Source organism: Mesitornis unicolor, unplaced genomic scaffold, assembly GCF_000695765.1.
Source record: "Mesitornis unicolor isolate BGI_N332 unplaced genomic scaffold, ASM69576v1 scaffold5863, whole genome shotgun sequence".
NCBI lineage: Eukaryota > Metazoa > Chordata > Aves > Mesitornithiformes > Mesitornithidae > Mesitornis > Mesitornis unicolor.
In genome coordinates, this window is record NW_010176581.1 from 5,357 (window position 1) to 21,035 (window position 15,679).

At 39.4% G+C, this 15,679-nt stretch overlaps 1 protein-coding gene across 1 annotated transcript; it reads left to right on the plus strand.

Moving 5' to 3' along the window:
* The first annotated feature begins 927 nt into the window (after positions 1-927).
* Positions 928-14,340, plus strand: LYN (LYN proto-oncogene, Src family tyrosine kinase). Its single transcript, XM_010181776.1, has 10 exons — positions 928-1,059; positions 2,267-2,315; positions 2,411-2,516; positions 2,834-2,932; positions 3,042-3,145; positions 4,668-4,817; positions 6,087-6,239; positions 12,950-13,132; positions 14,037-14,113; positions 14,302-14,340. The coding sequence occupies exons 1-10, from the start codon at positions 928-930 to the stop codon at positions 14,338-14,340; spliced, it is 1,092 nt and encodes a 363-aa protein (XP_010180078.1).
* Positions 14,341-15,679: the final 1,339 nt, after the last annotated feature.

Here is a 15,679-nt window from a genome sequence, read left to right on the forward strand (position 1 = left end):
AGGAGGGAGAGAGGAAGGAAGGAGATGCTTGAAAAGCCTTCATAGTGGATTCTTTGAAGAGTAAGTATAATTACTATCCTCTGAGGGAGGAATATAGAGATAATGTTGTATATGTGCTTGCTGAAGTTCTGGGTAATTACATCATGGGATTAGCAGTCAGGTTCCAGTCATGTAGATGCTAACAGCTGTATCTCATCTGATTTAGCATGGATGCACATCCTGAGAGAAGGATCATCCTTCTAAATTGTATTGGAGAAGAAATACTTGTGTGGTGATTTGCCACCACTGCTACACACATCGGCTATTTTAGACCGCTGTAATAGGCCTGTTTGAACAAGGAGATTCATTGCTGAAGGTCACAGTAGCAGCCATGGAGCTGGGACTGCACAAGTCATCAGCCTTATGTGAGAGGGGGATCTGAATCAAACGGAGCTCGCTTTTAGACTGGCATATGCAACACCAAGTGGGGAGATACAGGCGTTGCTAACTCCAGCTGCAGTTCTCATCATTTGAACTGGATTTTTTTCTTACATCTTCCAAAACAGCCTTTTCTCTAAAACATACAGAAATAAGTTGTCACTACAGTGGTTATATTTATCTTATATCTATTCTGAAGCGCACAGAAGTATCAGAAAGATGTAAAGGATTTTGGAGTGGGGGAGCTTGGGGAAAAAAGATGATAAATCTGTAAATGTTGAAATGGTAAATAACTATCTTGAAATATTTACTTCATCTGTGGATTGAGACACAAAGTAATTTCTTTCCTTTGCAGCAGAAAAGAGCTTTCAGCATATGTTCTCCCTGTGAACTATTGTGTATGTGAAGAAAGCGTGGTTTTGCTGCATTGTCCAGATGATTGCATGGGAAACAGTTTGCTTTATGGTATAATGTTTTTTGTTTAATATATTTTTTATTCCAACAGGAAATATGGGATGTATAAAATCAAAAAGGAAAGAGAATCTGCATGGAGATGGGCTAGATTTGAAGAATCAACCAGTACGTAAAACTGAACGAACTATTTATGTGAGGGATCCAACGTCCAATAAACAGCAAAGGCCAGTAAGTAGATAGTCTCAGGGGAGAATTCCAGTAGCAAGATCAAAGCATGACTGGAATAACTTAAATTTCAATCCAAAACACATGCATGAAAGAATTCGGATTGATCATTAGTCCACTTCTAGTGTTGTGCAGTTTATCCTCAATGAATAAGTACTTAAAGAAATAAAATTAGAAATTGATGCTTTGTTGCTTAATTACTTTATGTTTGTCATAGTTTTTGGCATGAAAACAGTAATCCTTGGTGATGATTGATCTAGATATAACTGTATCTACAGGAGAATGCTAGGTAGCTTCAGAAAACCTGAAGCAGCTCAGAACCATTTATAAATGGATGGGTGTTGGGTTTTTCATAGCTATGGGATCCAGGTGTTGATTATTCTGTTTTAAAAGGCTGAGGTAATCACAGGGGATTCTTTACCAGTCTTTTACTCACTGAAGGCCACTATTTGACCTTGCACGAGGGGTGTAGGTAAGGACGGGAGGGGAGGGCACAGTGGAGAGGTGAGCGGTGCTGTGCTGCAGGAGGAGCAACCTGATGGCAGTTCCACCTATGCATTGGAAGAGAAAGGTGCTGGGAAGGGGCATACTGTTGGGTGCCAAGTGAGTCTGCTATTTCACAGGTTGACTGGTACCTTTTCGCCCCTGCCTTCTCTCAACTGTGCTGAGGAAGCCACATTTATTGACTTCTTCCCTTGTTCAGGGCCTGTGCTCCCTGTAGGTGTGAAGGACACCCTTCCCTCCCCTCCCCTCTTGCTAGTGGACTTGGTGTGCTCTCAGTCAATGTATATACATCACAAACTACTGTTACTCTTTTTTAAAATTACTCTTTTTTTAACTCTTGCACACTCTGAGCAACATGACCGTGCTTGTAGCCCTTTAGCATGACAGCTACGTGTTAATAACTGTCCTGTTAAAGTGCCCTGTGTAAAGCCTCTCCAGCAGAAGTCACAAAGCTGTGAGCTTCCTCCCCACAGCCTGTGTCACACCTTCCCAAGGTCTGAGCTGCTCAATTCAATATCTCATGGGGACTTACTTACATTTTTTATGTTGTAGTTTGCTTCTGATGAATGATGGGGAAAGACTGGAGCATTTCCTTTTAATTTAAGACCTATGAGATGATACTAAAGCAACTGAATAATACATAATTGTAATGTAAGATTGACACAAAGATCTAAAGCTGCTTAATTAAAGATATATTTTGTTGTAGGCAAATCCAGAAGCACAGCTCTTACCAGGACAGAGGTTTGTCAATGAAGGTACGTTTTTGTAGGAATCTTACTGCTGTGTAAGCCCATGCCCATGTCAGCCTCCAAAATAATTCAAATCTGCCATTGGCTTTCTATCTTTGTAGAAACAGAGGAGCATGGAGTCATTGTGGTAGCTTTGTATCCCTATGATGGCATTCATGAAGATGACTTGTCCTTCAAAAAAGGAGAAAAATTGAAAGTCATTGAGGAGTGAGTATGGCAGTAGTGATTGTCTTGTTTTTCTTTCTGCTCATCTAATTATATTTGTATTTTTTTTAATATCCTACTCACAAAATTAGTATATTAATGGTAAGAGAGCTCCTTTTTATGTGAAAATACAAATGCACATGTACTTGGCAGCTGCCCTCAGTAACAGCAACCAAACATTGATCTGTTGGAGCCTATGGCTTCTCAGGGGCCTTGGGTTCAGAGGAAAGATGATGCTTCTGTCTCCAGCACAGTGGAACCCAAATAACATTTTACAATTTTCCTTTCCTATGAATACTACCATTGTTTCTGTTTTTCAGGCTGGGAGAATGGTGGAGAGCAAAATCTCTCACAACAAGGAAGGAAGGCTTCATTCCCAGCAACTATGTAGCAAAAGTAAACACCCTGGAAACAGAAGAGTAAGTACCTCTAGGCACTAAATACTGGCATACAACTCCACCACCGTGGTGGTGTATCTTTTGTGGGTGGGGAAGAGAATTTGTTCTAACTCTTTGAAATATTTTTCAGATGGTTCTTCAAAGACATAACCCGAAAAGATGCCGAAAGACAACTCCTGGCTCCTGGAAATAGTCCTGGTGCTTTCCTTATCAGGGAAAGTGAAACATTAAAAGGTAGGCATTGAGGTGGGTTGCTTTGGAATTGATGGTTGAGTTAAAAAACATACAGTCTGTCTTCACAAAAACTGGCATCAAGTGGCACTGAGTGTGTAGTCGTCCTAGTGTGTCCTATTTTTGTGAATTTTCTGCAGTTCTGAAGGAGTGAGAAGGCTGAGAAAATCACCAGGAAAAGAGAAAGGAGAGTTACAGGTTAACAGCCAAAGTTGAGGCAAAAAAATTCCAAACCAAAATCTGTGTGTATGTGTGTGTGATTACACTGACAAGAAGCAGGAGTGAGATACCTTTTTCCTTCCTAACAGTTGTGATTCCTTTACTGAAGGACGCTTGTCACTCTAAAGAGTAGATGCTGCCTTTTATAGTCTTCCATTATTGGGTCTGTATCCATCACTACAAGTTTAAAAATGTAGGTAGTGCAGAATGAGGGTTTACACTTCTGCATTGCAGTGTGATTTTTTCAAAGAGCTTTTTGGTAAAGATTTCTTCTACAGGCAGAACATTTTGTACTGAAAAGCTTAGTGGGGTCTCTAGACTCCTCAGCTGGGACTTTGAGAAGAGCTTAGGAGGTTCTCTCCCAGCATCTGAACTCTGACAGCAGCCTGTCTGGATACTCCATGGATACTTAACACTACCTCTTCCAGAGGAAGACATGTGAAACTCTGTAGTGGATCATACGTCTGCCCTCTCCACAGGGTAGTTTTTCTGGACCTAACACTGGAAATTCTTGATTAGGTAGCTCTCTATAATGGGCCTATTTTTGAACTCTTAAATGACAACTCCTCCATGAAGCTCTCAAATAATACTCCCAAGTTCAACACAGGTTACTGAGAGTAAGGCAAAGTATCCTCAAAATATATTTTTACCCCCTTCTGTCATGTCATCTGGGTGTGGGGTGAGAGAAGGGGCTGAGGTGGTTCCTTATCCTTTGAAAAGGGATGATGAGTTGTGTGAGTGGAAGAAACGAAGAGCTCTGTAGTTTAGGGTAGGTGCTCTGCTGCCCCATCCTAAATCCCAGCTGAGGTTAGGCTCCCTAGGCCTTACAGATCTGCCTTCTATCCCATGTGCCTCAAGCCATCTCCAAGCTATCCTTTTGCTAGCTGGCCCATGACTCCCAGCCTTTTCAGAAAAAAAGGTTTTTCTTTTCAGAAAAGCTGATCTCTGAATTTCAGCTTCTGCCTGAGGAGTAGGACAGCCCTGGCCTTGCTTTCCCAGCCAGTTCCACTTGGGCTGGGGGACTTTCTGCAGAAGTGGGCATTGGATGCGGAGCTGCCTGGCTTATGGGACTCCTGAGTTTGTTGAATATGACTGAAAAAGAAAATGTGGCTGTAAGCATTTTGGTGACCAGTTCAGGACCAGCTGTTGGCTAACTTCCTCCTGTGGATTGCAAAATGCTTTTTGAGGAAATAAGGGAGTAAAAAGCAAAACAGACAAGAAGGTGACTTTGCTAGGTTCAACTGTATATGTGTGGACACTGCACACTTTTGCTTTCTGTTAATGACCATTCTTTCTTTATCCACAGGCAGCTATTCTCTCTCCATAAGAGACTATGATCCACAGCACGGCGATGTTATTAAGCACTACAAAATTAGGAGTCTAGACAATGGAGGATTTTACATCTCTCCAAGAATAACTTTTCCCAACATCAATGATATGATCAAACATTATCAAAGTAAGTTAAGTCAGTTAGTGGATTACTTAATAGAACACAGCCATTATTTCCTGTGAAGGAAAAGATATGCTTTCATGTTTTGTTTCATACCTTTTAATCTTTTTTTTTTCCCCCTTAAATAACCCAAGCATGTGTGTTATCAAAGATAAAGTAAAACTGGTTGCAGCCCAAGTGACATTGTTATCATAATGAGACCTAACACTGCTTGCTCTGTGGCATACCATTGTGAAATATAGAATAGCTTTATAAAACGCCTCATCACGGTTATGATGATCTGAAACTACAGTAAGAATTGACTGCATTGTAAATAAATAAATTCTGTATTTGAAAGTAAATTCGTATTCACAATATTAGCATAAATACATATGGACTCATGAATGACTTCTTGTGGTGTTGGGTGTGGAAATGTTTTTATTTCTCCTATAAAATTGTTTGTTTGTTGTGAATCATGTTTTGAAGGAAGTAAAAGTCCATTGATTTCAAAGAAGGAAAATTGCACCCACATAGAATGCATACACTAATTATGGGGAAAAAAAGGGGGGGAGTGGCAGACAAATTTCTACTTAAGTTTTAGCTACAAAAGTGACTTATAATTCTGTGTAACCTCCTGGTGAATAGCTCCAAAATACATGGGGTTTAGTCTTGTAACTAGGAAGACAGCGAAGATAAAAACCGTAGGACAGAGAATCACATAGTGACTTTTCAAAGCTATGCTGAGGACTTGGCCATGAGGATTCTCTGAGTTGTTAGACATGTGTGGTAATTCTTTGGCACAGCTGGAAAATCTGAAAATTATTCTACATTTGGATTAAAGTTGTAGCTGGCCAGTGTCTGGAGAAAAAAAGCAATGGTGACCTACTTATGCTTGCATGCACATGTGTCTGAAACAATGCTACAAGAAAATTTAATGACAAATTCAGACTACAGGGTCTAAGCCTGATTCCAGTGTGCATCTTCATCAACATACTGTCAGTAAACAGATCTTATATTTTATTTAGTTGATATGAATTGTACTAAAAAAACCTTAATAGTATGATGGTAACCAGATGCATGTGACACTTCTTTATTGAACTTGCCTCTGAATACCAAATTTCAGTTCAGAGTTATATGAAAGCACCAAAAAGATTACATTTTTATCAAAAGTCCTGATTATTTTGAAAATTATTTTGAGCTGGTTAGTGCACACCTGTAATTAAGTAATGTTTGTCTCAAGTCATGAGGCATAGAAATGTAATGGATTTTTTATTTCGTTTTTCCTTTGAAAATCAGAGCAATCAGATGGCTTATGCAGAAAGTTGGAAAAATCTTGTATTAGTCCCAAGCCTCAGAAACCATGGGATAAAGATGCATGGGAGATTCCACGGGAATCCATTAAATTAGTGAAGAAACTCGGAGCTGGTCAGTTTGGAGAAGTCTGGATGGGTAAGTTTACTCCCTTGGGAAGAGTATTTAGATCTGCTGAAAGAAGAATAATGGTGGACATGAGCCTGGTCCAATATGCTTGCAAACCAGTGCAGTCAGGCCCAGAATGTACCTTCTTGTGAGGAGAGATGGGGGAAAGATATCTGATATCACGGAACAAATCCTTTGCTGTCTTTTAAAGGAAAAAAAAAATGAGTCAGCACTGTAATTTAGCACACAGAAGACAGTGAGGGGTTTTTCAGTTGTGTTTTATGGGAGAAGTAGAAGGTTATAGTAAAATACAACTCCTGAGTCTCAAAATCAGGGGACAGCTCAGAACTTTGTTTCAAATCAGAAAGTGGTAAAGAGCCTGAAATAGAAAGAAATAATGTTTTTAAGTGAATTATACATAGAGTTTTCATTGTCTCTTGGTAAAAAAGAGTCTGCAATATAATGCACGGGACTGCCGTACTGGGTGAAAAACAGTTTCATTTCCAAAACAGTTTTATTTCCAAAAGTATTGCCTGCTAGATTACTGCTGAGCAGTATGCCAACTTATGTAATAAGAAAATTAGAGCTTGATCACCTCCTGCCTTGAACTATCATGCAAGTCCCCAATAGCGAAAGTGTCATAAGACTTGCAAGTTGTAAATGTTAATACATACCCAGCAAAACAAATTATAGTGTTAATTATTATAACCGTAATTAGCTCTGTTTACTTTATCTTATTTTCTCAGTTTTGGTGACTTCCTGTGGCAAGGGGCTATGACCACTGTCTAATCACATTCTGCAATAGTATTTAGTCCTTGTGCTTTTGAAATGCTGTCTGTTCAGGGATCTGAGTAGTCTTTTGGGTTCCTTATTGTATGTTCTGTGTGCCATTCATTACTTACACACTCGTTACTAGTTACCTTCTCATTTGAGGTAAACTATACCTTTCTCCTGCAGTCTTCATTACGGTGGGGTTTTTTTCAGGCCAGATCATTGTTTCAAGCATTCCCTGACCCTCCTTTTTGGAGGTTATAGTTAAATAGTAATACAATTACTATGATAATAATAGATCTTTTAAAAAACAAGATTCTATAGGCAGGGCATTTCTGAGCAACTTAAAAGTGTATCCCAAAACTTATTAGAAGACACAAAGCTATGAAGGGGTCTCTGATGACCCACAGGAGTGTGGCAGGCCAGCGGGACTGTCATTGCTTTGAAGAGATGCTCTCATTTAGAAAAGTGAAGCCCAGAATGGTGCTGTTTGAGTGGCAAATTCCACACACAACTACAGTTGTGTGTATCAGAAGGCTCTAATTCAGTCATGGGTGCAATCCTGTGATATAAATAATGTAAAAAAATGCAAGCAACGCATCTCTATAATATAACACAGTATAGTCAAATTGAGCTTTTCATCTGCCTTCTAAAGAAAAAGCTGAAGAAACCCTCTAGCTATGATACGCATGAGTGACAATTTACATACTAGTTAAGACAAGCGTCAGCCATTGTGCAGTTTTTTTTCCTGTCTAGTAAACCAGTGCAAGAAATGTTTAACTGACACTGAAACACTATGAAAGACTCTGTGGCAGAAGGTAATCACCTGCTTGAAACTGTAGGTCATTTTGGGAAGTGACTACTTCTGCACATATGCACACAAAGGCATAAAATTTTAAAAGGGTGTTTCTGCTTCAAGATGTTTCCTCTTGTTTGTGTCATTATTTTAACATCTAAACCAGGCCCAACCCCTGCGTCTGAATTGCTGCACTGTGAGAAAAATTAATGTACTGTGAAAGCGATCGCTGTGTTTCCTCTTCTCTGCTTCCTTTCTGAAGCGAAAGCTGATTTGCATGGTGCAGGTCTTCTGGTCTGAGGAACGTGGTTAATCTTAGAACCAAGGAAGTTCAAGCTGGAAAAGACGTCCTAGGTCAGCTGCGCGGTGCAGGCTATCAGCAAACACTGTATTGTAATGATCAACCAGAGGCATCAGGAGTTATGTGGAGGTATTGAGAAATAACCTCGTTGTTATCTCTCCTGATTAGAGAGCTGGTTGTTATACTCTCTCCTCATATAGAACAAAATTATTTTTTGGCCATGGTGTGAGTCACAGAGAAATATTCTTCCATGGTTTTAATTCCTAAATTAATTTATTCTTGATAAAGATTCTTAGAATTGTGGTCTCAGAGGGAATAGTGTCCCATTCAGAGGAACTGGGCTCTCCAGTAGAGAGATACAGAGCTACTGGAGAGAGTCCAGCAAAGGGCCGTGAAGATGATGAAGGGACTGGAGCATCTGTCACCTGAGGAAAGCCTGAGAGTACTGAGACTATTCAGCCTGAAGAAGAGCAGGCTCAGGGGGAATCTCATCAGTGTACGTAAATACCTGAAGAGAGGGTGCAAAGAAAACGGAGCCAGGCTCTTCTCAGTGGTGCCCAGTGACAGGACCAGAGACAATGGGCACAAACTGGAACACAGAAGGTTCCCTCTGAACATCAAGAAACACTTTTTTCATTGTGTGACTGATCAAGCAGTGGCACAGATTGTCCAGAGAAGTGGTGGAGTCTCCATCCTTGGAGATATTCAGAAGCTGTCTGGACACAGTCCTGGACAATTGGTTTTAGATGGCCCTGCTTGATCAGGGGGGTCAGACCAGATACCCTCCAAAGTTCATGAGTACTCTTTGGGCTTCCAAGTCAACATCTTCCTCTTGCACATTTTGGAGGGAGTTAGCTTGCGCTATGGGAGCAATAAGAAAACACTGGGAACAAAAAGCAAATCTCCCATATCCCTCAAACACTCAGCTCTGCTCCTGTGTGGCTTGTGCAGACTGCGCCACTTACCAGTGGGCAGGTGAATGTCCTCCAACTCTGGAGACTTTCTTTTACGTAGAGAAGACTTGCTATAAAGGACTATCAATTTCCCAGTATTATCTACCCCTGCGAGTGCATTTAATTTCTTTCTTCGTTACAGCTACATGTAATTTTATGCATTTTATAAAGACTTTCTGTTTTTAGGCTACCAAGATAGTGTTTATGTGGTTGTTTTAGGCATCAGCTGTGCTGATATGACAGATGAACACAGCATGGCAGAGTTGTGTTCACATTTTATGGACTGGTTAGAAAGCTGCAGCCTGTGCTTTCTGCCTTCACATTTTAATGGGCTGTCTGGAGATGAGCTAGAGATGGAGCTACTGTTGCATTCCTCTGCTCTTCAGCGGAGTGATGGCTGGAGTTGGTAAAGGAGGATTGATGTGCTGACATGCCATAGGATGCAGAGAAGCTGCTGTTCCTCAGTCTCTTCCCCAGTACCTCCTGCAATCGTAATGGCTTGAGACATTATTTGGCTCCTAGCAGTGTCATGCCTCCGTAGCTCAGAGAAGTTGTTCCCAGTATAATCTTGCAGGGAATTACTGTGAAAGCAGAGGCAGGAGAAAGCTGTATCCTCTAGGCTTGTTCACAGAATTGTTCATCTTCAGTCCCAGGGATCTGGTCAGAAATGGTAGGCTTAACCTTGTTATTGTCTGTAATAAATTCATATCACAGCTTGGCCTGATTAAGCCCATAATTACTCTGATTACCCCTCAGTCTGGGGGCAACCTGGCTGTCCAAGATACTACTCTGTCAAAATAATCATAATCAACTCCAGAATAAATACCTGAACCACTAACATATTTGGAGGATTCTGTTGTACCATGTAGAGAAGAACATGGCTGTCTGTATAAGACACCATCACATTCCTCAGACTTGTGTACCTTTGCATACCTCACATTTAATTTTTAACAGAGGTCTAAACTGCAGAGAGACGTGCTTCCTGCCATGGTATGTAAGGTTTTTTTGACCATGGAGTTCAGTGCATCTGGGCAGCTTCTTTAGTGATGCAATGAACCAGCATAGCACTGCAAGAGCGGGGTCTATGTTTTATGCATTTTTGTTCCTAGTGTGCACTGATATGATGTGAATCAGAATGCTCTGTGGTATTAATAATCCATGAAGAGAATTCTCAAGCAGGGCTAAGAGAAAAGTTAGCAAGCCAAATGGAGCCATTATAGTGTATTTTATTAATGAGACGCATTTTGCTTGCATCTCAGGTGTAAAAAATTCTATCAGTTGGTAACCCCCAAATTACAATATAAGTAATATGCATGTGGGATGTGTATTTTCTTATGCAGCTGTTAGGAAAATCAGAGTAAATCATACTGTAGAAATTCTGTTATTAAAATAAAAAGCACCTAAAAGGAATCGAGAAAACTTACTGGTACATCTCATTAGTATCAGAAATAGAGCTGAATATTACTCGCCAGGAATCTGAATTTCATGTCAGATGTTCCAGATGTAAGCAAGAATTTCATTGCTTACCCATCGTTTTGAACTCATGTCTGGGCAGCAAACTAACTGTATATACATTCGTATCATACGGCAAGGAATACTGTGGCACAGCAAGTGCTGGGATTCATATCTGGTGCCAGGTTCAGTTCAGCCAAGGCAGATGTTAGTTAGTGAAGGGTTCAGAGCCCCAGGTGCTGTGCAAAGCAGGGGTGACACGGTGGTGTAGCCACCCCTTGCCACAGCTCCCTGTGTATCACTGGTATCCTTTTGTGATGCAGATTGAACATTAAATTTGCTGTCACCAGCTGAAACGCCTTGAGGTCACTAATTTTCTCTCGGCCTGCCCAAAGGCTACAGTTTCTTACCTGTGCAGCAGGAGTGTGCCTGCAAAGCAGATGAGCTTTATGGAAGTTCCACAGAGGTTCCCACTGTAATGAAAGTGAACCAACACGAGGACAAGAACTTTGTTGAACTGGGGTGGTACAGATGCATGCTAAAAAGATGATGCTGCCTTCTCCAGATCTGATACGGTCCTCAGCCCAAATCAAGCTAACGCTGGTTTCACTAATAACGGGTGAGCGAGAGAGATGACAAATTCCAGTTTTGCCAAACCGTCAAGGGTCCATTTTTTACAGACACTGTTGTGTGTGCTCATAGAGTTCATGACCACCTTTCCTCAGTGTTTTGGTGTCCCATCCCTCCCAATACCTGATGAAATAAATGAATGTGAGAGAGATCAGGATCAATTATCCCTAGTGCTCTTGTCAGCTCATTTGCTTTGTGTGTTACCACCAGAGGGTCAGGGTAGACCATCTCACCATATGGGTGAGGTGTTGTAGTAATGTAAGGTTTCTGTAGGTAGAACCCTGGAGTGATGGATATGTGAATGTAAAATACTGTTGTGTTGTTAATGTTAAGTGTACTGGTCACAATAGCTTTACAGAAATAATGGTACTAATTAGTATGTACTGTAGAGTATTCAGCAAAGTAGGGGTGGAACTGTTGCTCTGCTTTAGTGTATGGGATGGTATAGTAGAAACAATACAAATAAGCTTTCTGCTTCTTAAGCAGAAAGAAACATATTTGACATTTATTTTTCTGATAGATACAAATTGTATACCTGAGCATTAACAGCAGATTTGACCCGTAGTTGTAATTTCTAATTATTAGATCACTTAAGGACATACCTTGTTATGCTTTGATGTGACCATGTTTGGAAAAATATATTCAATAATCATGCAGGTGAATATTTTGTGACAGATATAGTGGTTTTTCTCAGGGAATGATCCTTCTTTTTAAAAAAAGATGATAGAAAATGCAGTGGTTAGGTTAATCCCGTAAGATCTGAAAATGAGTTCCTTGCTTTACAATTGATTTCTGTCTTAGGATGGTAAATAGTATAAAGAAATTGTGGACTCTGATATAGGTGTATCCATTGTGGTAATACTGTCTGGATTGTTGCTGTATAAGGAAATGAAGCTATTTCTTTGAGTCATGAAAGTTTTACTTCTGAGAAATATTTTTGCAATGCTGAAATGGGTATGGTAGAGGACAAGAGTTACATTATATCCCTCTCTCCTTCTCTCTCTCTTTTTTTCCTTTTATTTCTTTTATTTTTCAAATTAAGTGACTTCTCAAGATAAACTTTAGGGTCAGTGCTTGCTACTCTGTTTTTTTAAATGCTATTTTAACATTTATTTTATGTTTGGAAAACTTTAAAGCAGAAAATAATTCACTGCTTTTTTCTTTACTGTCATTTGCTTTTTATGTAATTAAAATATTACATTAGAAGGTTTGATAAACAGCGAAATGAAACAACCACAGTCTCTTCTGCTCTTGGCATGGGATATGTGATAAGAAGTTATCACGTTTTAAATCTTGCTCTGAGCGCTGGAGGATTGCAGTCCTGGCAGCGTATCTCTGTTGGTCATGAGAACCTTCATTTGACTGCGCTTTCCCGTAATGCTCCCTTTTGAGCACTGAAGGTTACAGGAAGAATTAGAAGCATGAGACTGGCATGCATAAAATGGTTATAATCATGGTATTTAACGATGGTTCAGAATCTTACAAGCAACCCGTGGACAATATTAGATCCTGAGACAATTTATGTGGACATTTGTTAGAACACCTCCTGACTGTTTGAATATTTTATGGGCTACTTGTAAATGAAAACATGCTATGGAGTAAGATAATTTGCTTACTTTTATTTGAGATAACTGATTTCTAAAAATAGGGAATGGGTTATTTTTCACTGCAATGTTGTATCAGTTGCAAAATAAAAAGGAATTCCAGCGTAAATATTTGTGCTCCATCTGGCACTTGCTCTCAGGCTCTTGGCTGTTACTGGAATCCAACTTCACCTGCTTTACAAATTCCTACTAGTGAGGACTTCAAGTGCACTGATCGCATTCCCTCTTTTTAGGTTACTATCACAACAGCACGAAAGTGGCCGTGAAGACTCTGAAGCCTGGAACGATGTCGGTGCAAGCCTTCCTGGAGGAAGCCAACCTCATGAAAACGCTTCAGCATGATAAGCTCGTTCGGCTTTATGCTGTCGTGACCAAAGAAGAACCTATTTATATTATAACAGAATTCATGGCTAAAGGTGAGGACAACATTGGTTCTGCAAGCAATGTTTTAGTAAACTCTTCTGCTTCCCATAAATCAGTCTCCTTTCTTTAAAAAGGAAGGGATGAAAAAGGAAAACTTGGGATTTTAGCATTAGTCTTTTGAATAATCTGATACAAAGTGGAGTCGTTATCCTAGAGGAGGGCTGAGTCACTGCTGCACTTGTGAAAGAAACTATTTTTACAGTTTTCTTAAATGTAGTATTTTTCATTGTTTCAGATGCAGTGCATAACCCCCGAAATAGCTCTGATTCCTTTGAGCTCCCTACCTAAATTTTGTGTCTGGTGTCATAGCAAGGCAATTAAAACAAACATTCAAAATTGCCTTATGTGGCCCTTAAATTGATAAATACATGTGTAATAAGGTGAGTGATGAGTGGCCCTGCAAGAATGGCCGCACTACTAGAAAAGGTCAACCTTTATCAGAACATTACTACTCAAAATAAGTAGAAGTTTCCTTGTCTTGGGCAATAGTTTTTCTTGTTTCGTTCTGTTTTCAAGCAGTTCTGCTGATAACTGCATAAACAAGTGTTGAGCCACTTATTCTTTGTGACTTGGAAAGGATTGATCTGTGTGATTCCTCTAGACAAGTTTCCTGATATTCCCACAGAGTAGGGTATTTATCAAACTCAATATCACTGAGCTTAGGTATGGTCTGGTGGGAGTTTCCTACAGTGAGGAAAATGGCAAAACTTGGATGCCTGACATGGTGACTTGGATGTTACTGTTGTTAAATCACGTAAAGAGGCTGCTTTACTGCAGTCAACTTGAAAATTCATTGAAAAACTTCACTGTAAAAAATTTTATGATCCAGAAAATTTGGAACTTGGCGTGAAATGTTGGTAATAACTGCAATGACTTACTCTTTTTCTGTTGTAACAGGAAGTTTGCTGGATTTTCTGAAGAGTGATGAAGGAAGTAAATTGTTGCTTCCAAAGCTAATTGACTTCTCTGCTCAGGTAAATTTTAAGAAATATGCTCAAAATTATTGGGGTTTATGGTCTGAAGCTTAGACTCAGCAACTTTATCCTAAGGTTATTTTGCATTAAAAAATAATTTAATTTTCAAAGAAGTTTTAGTCTGAGTAAAACAGGTCACTGGAGGGAATAGACAAATCATAGGTCACAGGAGGGAATAGATAAAAGAGGTTTCAAAAGGAATATGTGAAGTTGGGTTTAATTCTTAGATACTGCTGGTGACCTGCTTAGATGGCAGTGGCACGCAGCTGCTTTCCTTGGTGGAAAGGATGCTTTTGATTTGAGCAGCTGTGAGTTGAAAGTGTAAGTACAAGTTTGTGAGTTTGTGCTTATGAGGTTCCTTCTGTGATAATAAATGTGTTATTTTTACTTCTTAAGTTAGGTCAATTGGTCAGACTTCTCTTAACCTCAAGGGACTATCTTTGGTTTCAAATTCTTATGTAAATTGCTGCGAAGTAAATTAAATCTAATCAAATGATGATTCAGGTATCTGATTTATTAACCTAGGTGATTGTTTCAAAATATACAAGTTATCCCATGTCATAAATGAAATCTGCAAAGTGAGACCCCAGAGTGATTTGTGTGTCAAAGCCTGTGTCTGGAGCCCAGTGTTTTGCCTCAGGCACTTACCAGCATTAGATATCCAGGGAGAAAATAAAGTAAAAATTGTGATTTTGCAAGTTGTAATTCATGTTACTAATAGTTAATGAAGGCATTTCTGGTAGGTTATTGTTTCACCAACCTTTTGGGGTTTTCAGTATGCATTAGAGTTTGCAGACTGTTGTACTCTATTAAAACTAACTTGTTACAATTCATGAGGAAAGACGAGAAAGCTTTAAAAAGATTTAATAAAACATTAATGATTTATACCAAAAATTCACTATAAGACTATTATATAATTGTTTTATAGAACTATTGCTATATAAAGAAATATAAGATTAGTTTTGGGAAACATTTACTGAGATGGTGATCAAACACTGGGACAGGCTTCCTAGAGAGGTGGTCGGTGCCCCAAGCCTGTGAGTGTTTAAGATGCATTTGTGCAATGCCCTTAGTGACATGCTTTAACTTTTGGTTAAAGTGGTCTGAAGTGGTTATGCAGTTCGACCAGATGATCATTGAAGGGCTGTTCCAACTGAACTATTCTATTCTATGTTCTATTACATATCAAATATTGTTATAAAGGTGTTCAATATATCAAATACAGATTTTTATGTATCATAGATTCAATGTAGGAGCTGTTTTTACTATAACTGTTGGTCCAGTGTAGCTATAGACTTTCTAATATTTCTGAACTCTTTGGGTAATTTGTCCTTCAGAATTCAGTGGGGCAAAAGCTTTGTAGATGTGGAAAGCTTTCTGGATCCCAGATTGTGGTCTGGAGAGATGAATAACTGGGCAGAAAATAAAAACATGTAGCTTTGAAAATAGTGTGTAAAATTCAAGTGTGAAACGAACATCAATGAGAAGTGATATGAAAGGAGAACCCAGGATGTGGAGAGGAAAGCACATATGGTTTTATGGCAGTCCTTTTTATTAGTTAGGGAG

Excerpts from the sequence above, each read along its gene's own strand:
- LYN (XM_010181776.1), top strand. The coding sequence starts at position 928 with ATGGGATGTATAAAATCAAAAAGGAAAGAGAATCTGCATGGAGATGGG. Across the intron at positions 6,240-12,949 it reads GTTTGGAGAAGTCTGGATGG|GTTACTATCACAACAGCACG; the intron begins GTAAGTTTACTC and ends CCCTCTTTTTAG. Across the intron at positions 13,133-14,036 it reads AACAGAATTCATGGCTAAAG|GAAGTTTGCTGGATTTTCTG; the intron begins GTGAGGACAACA and ends CTGTTGTAACAG.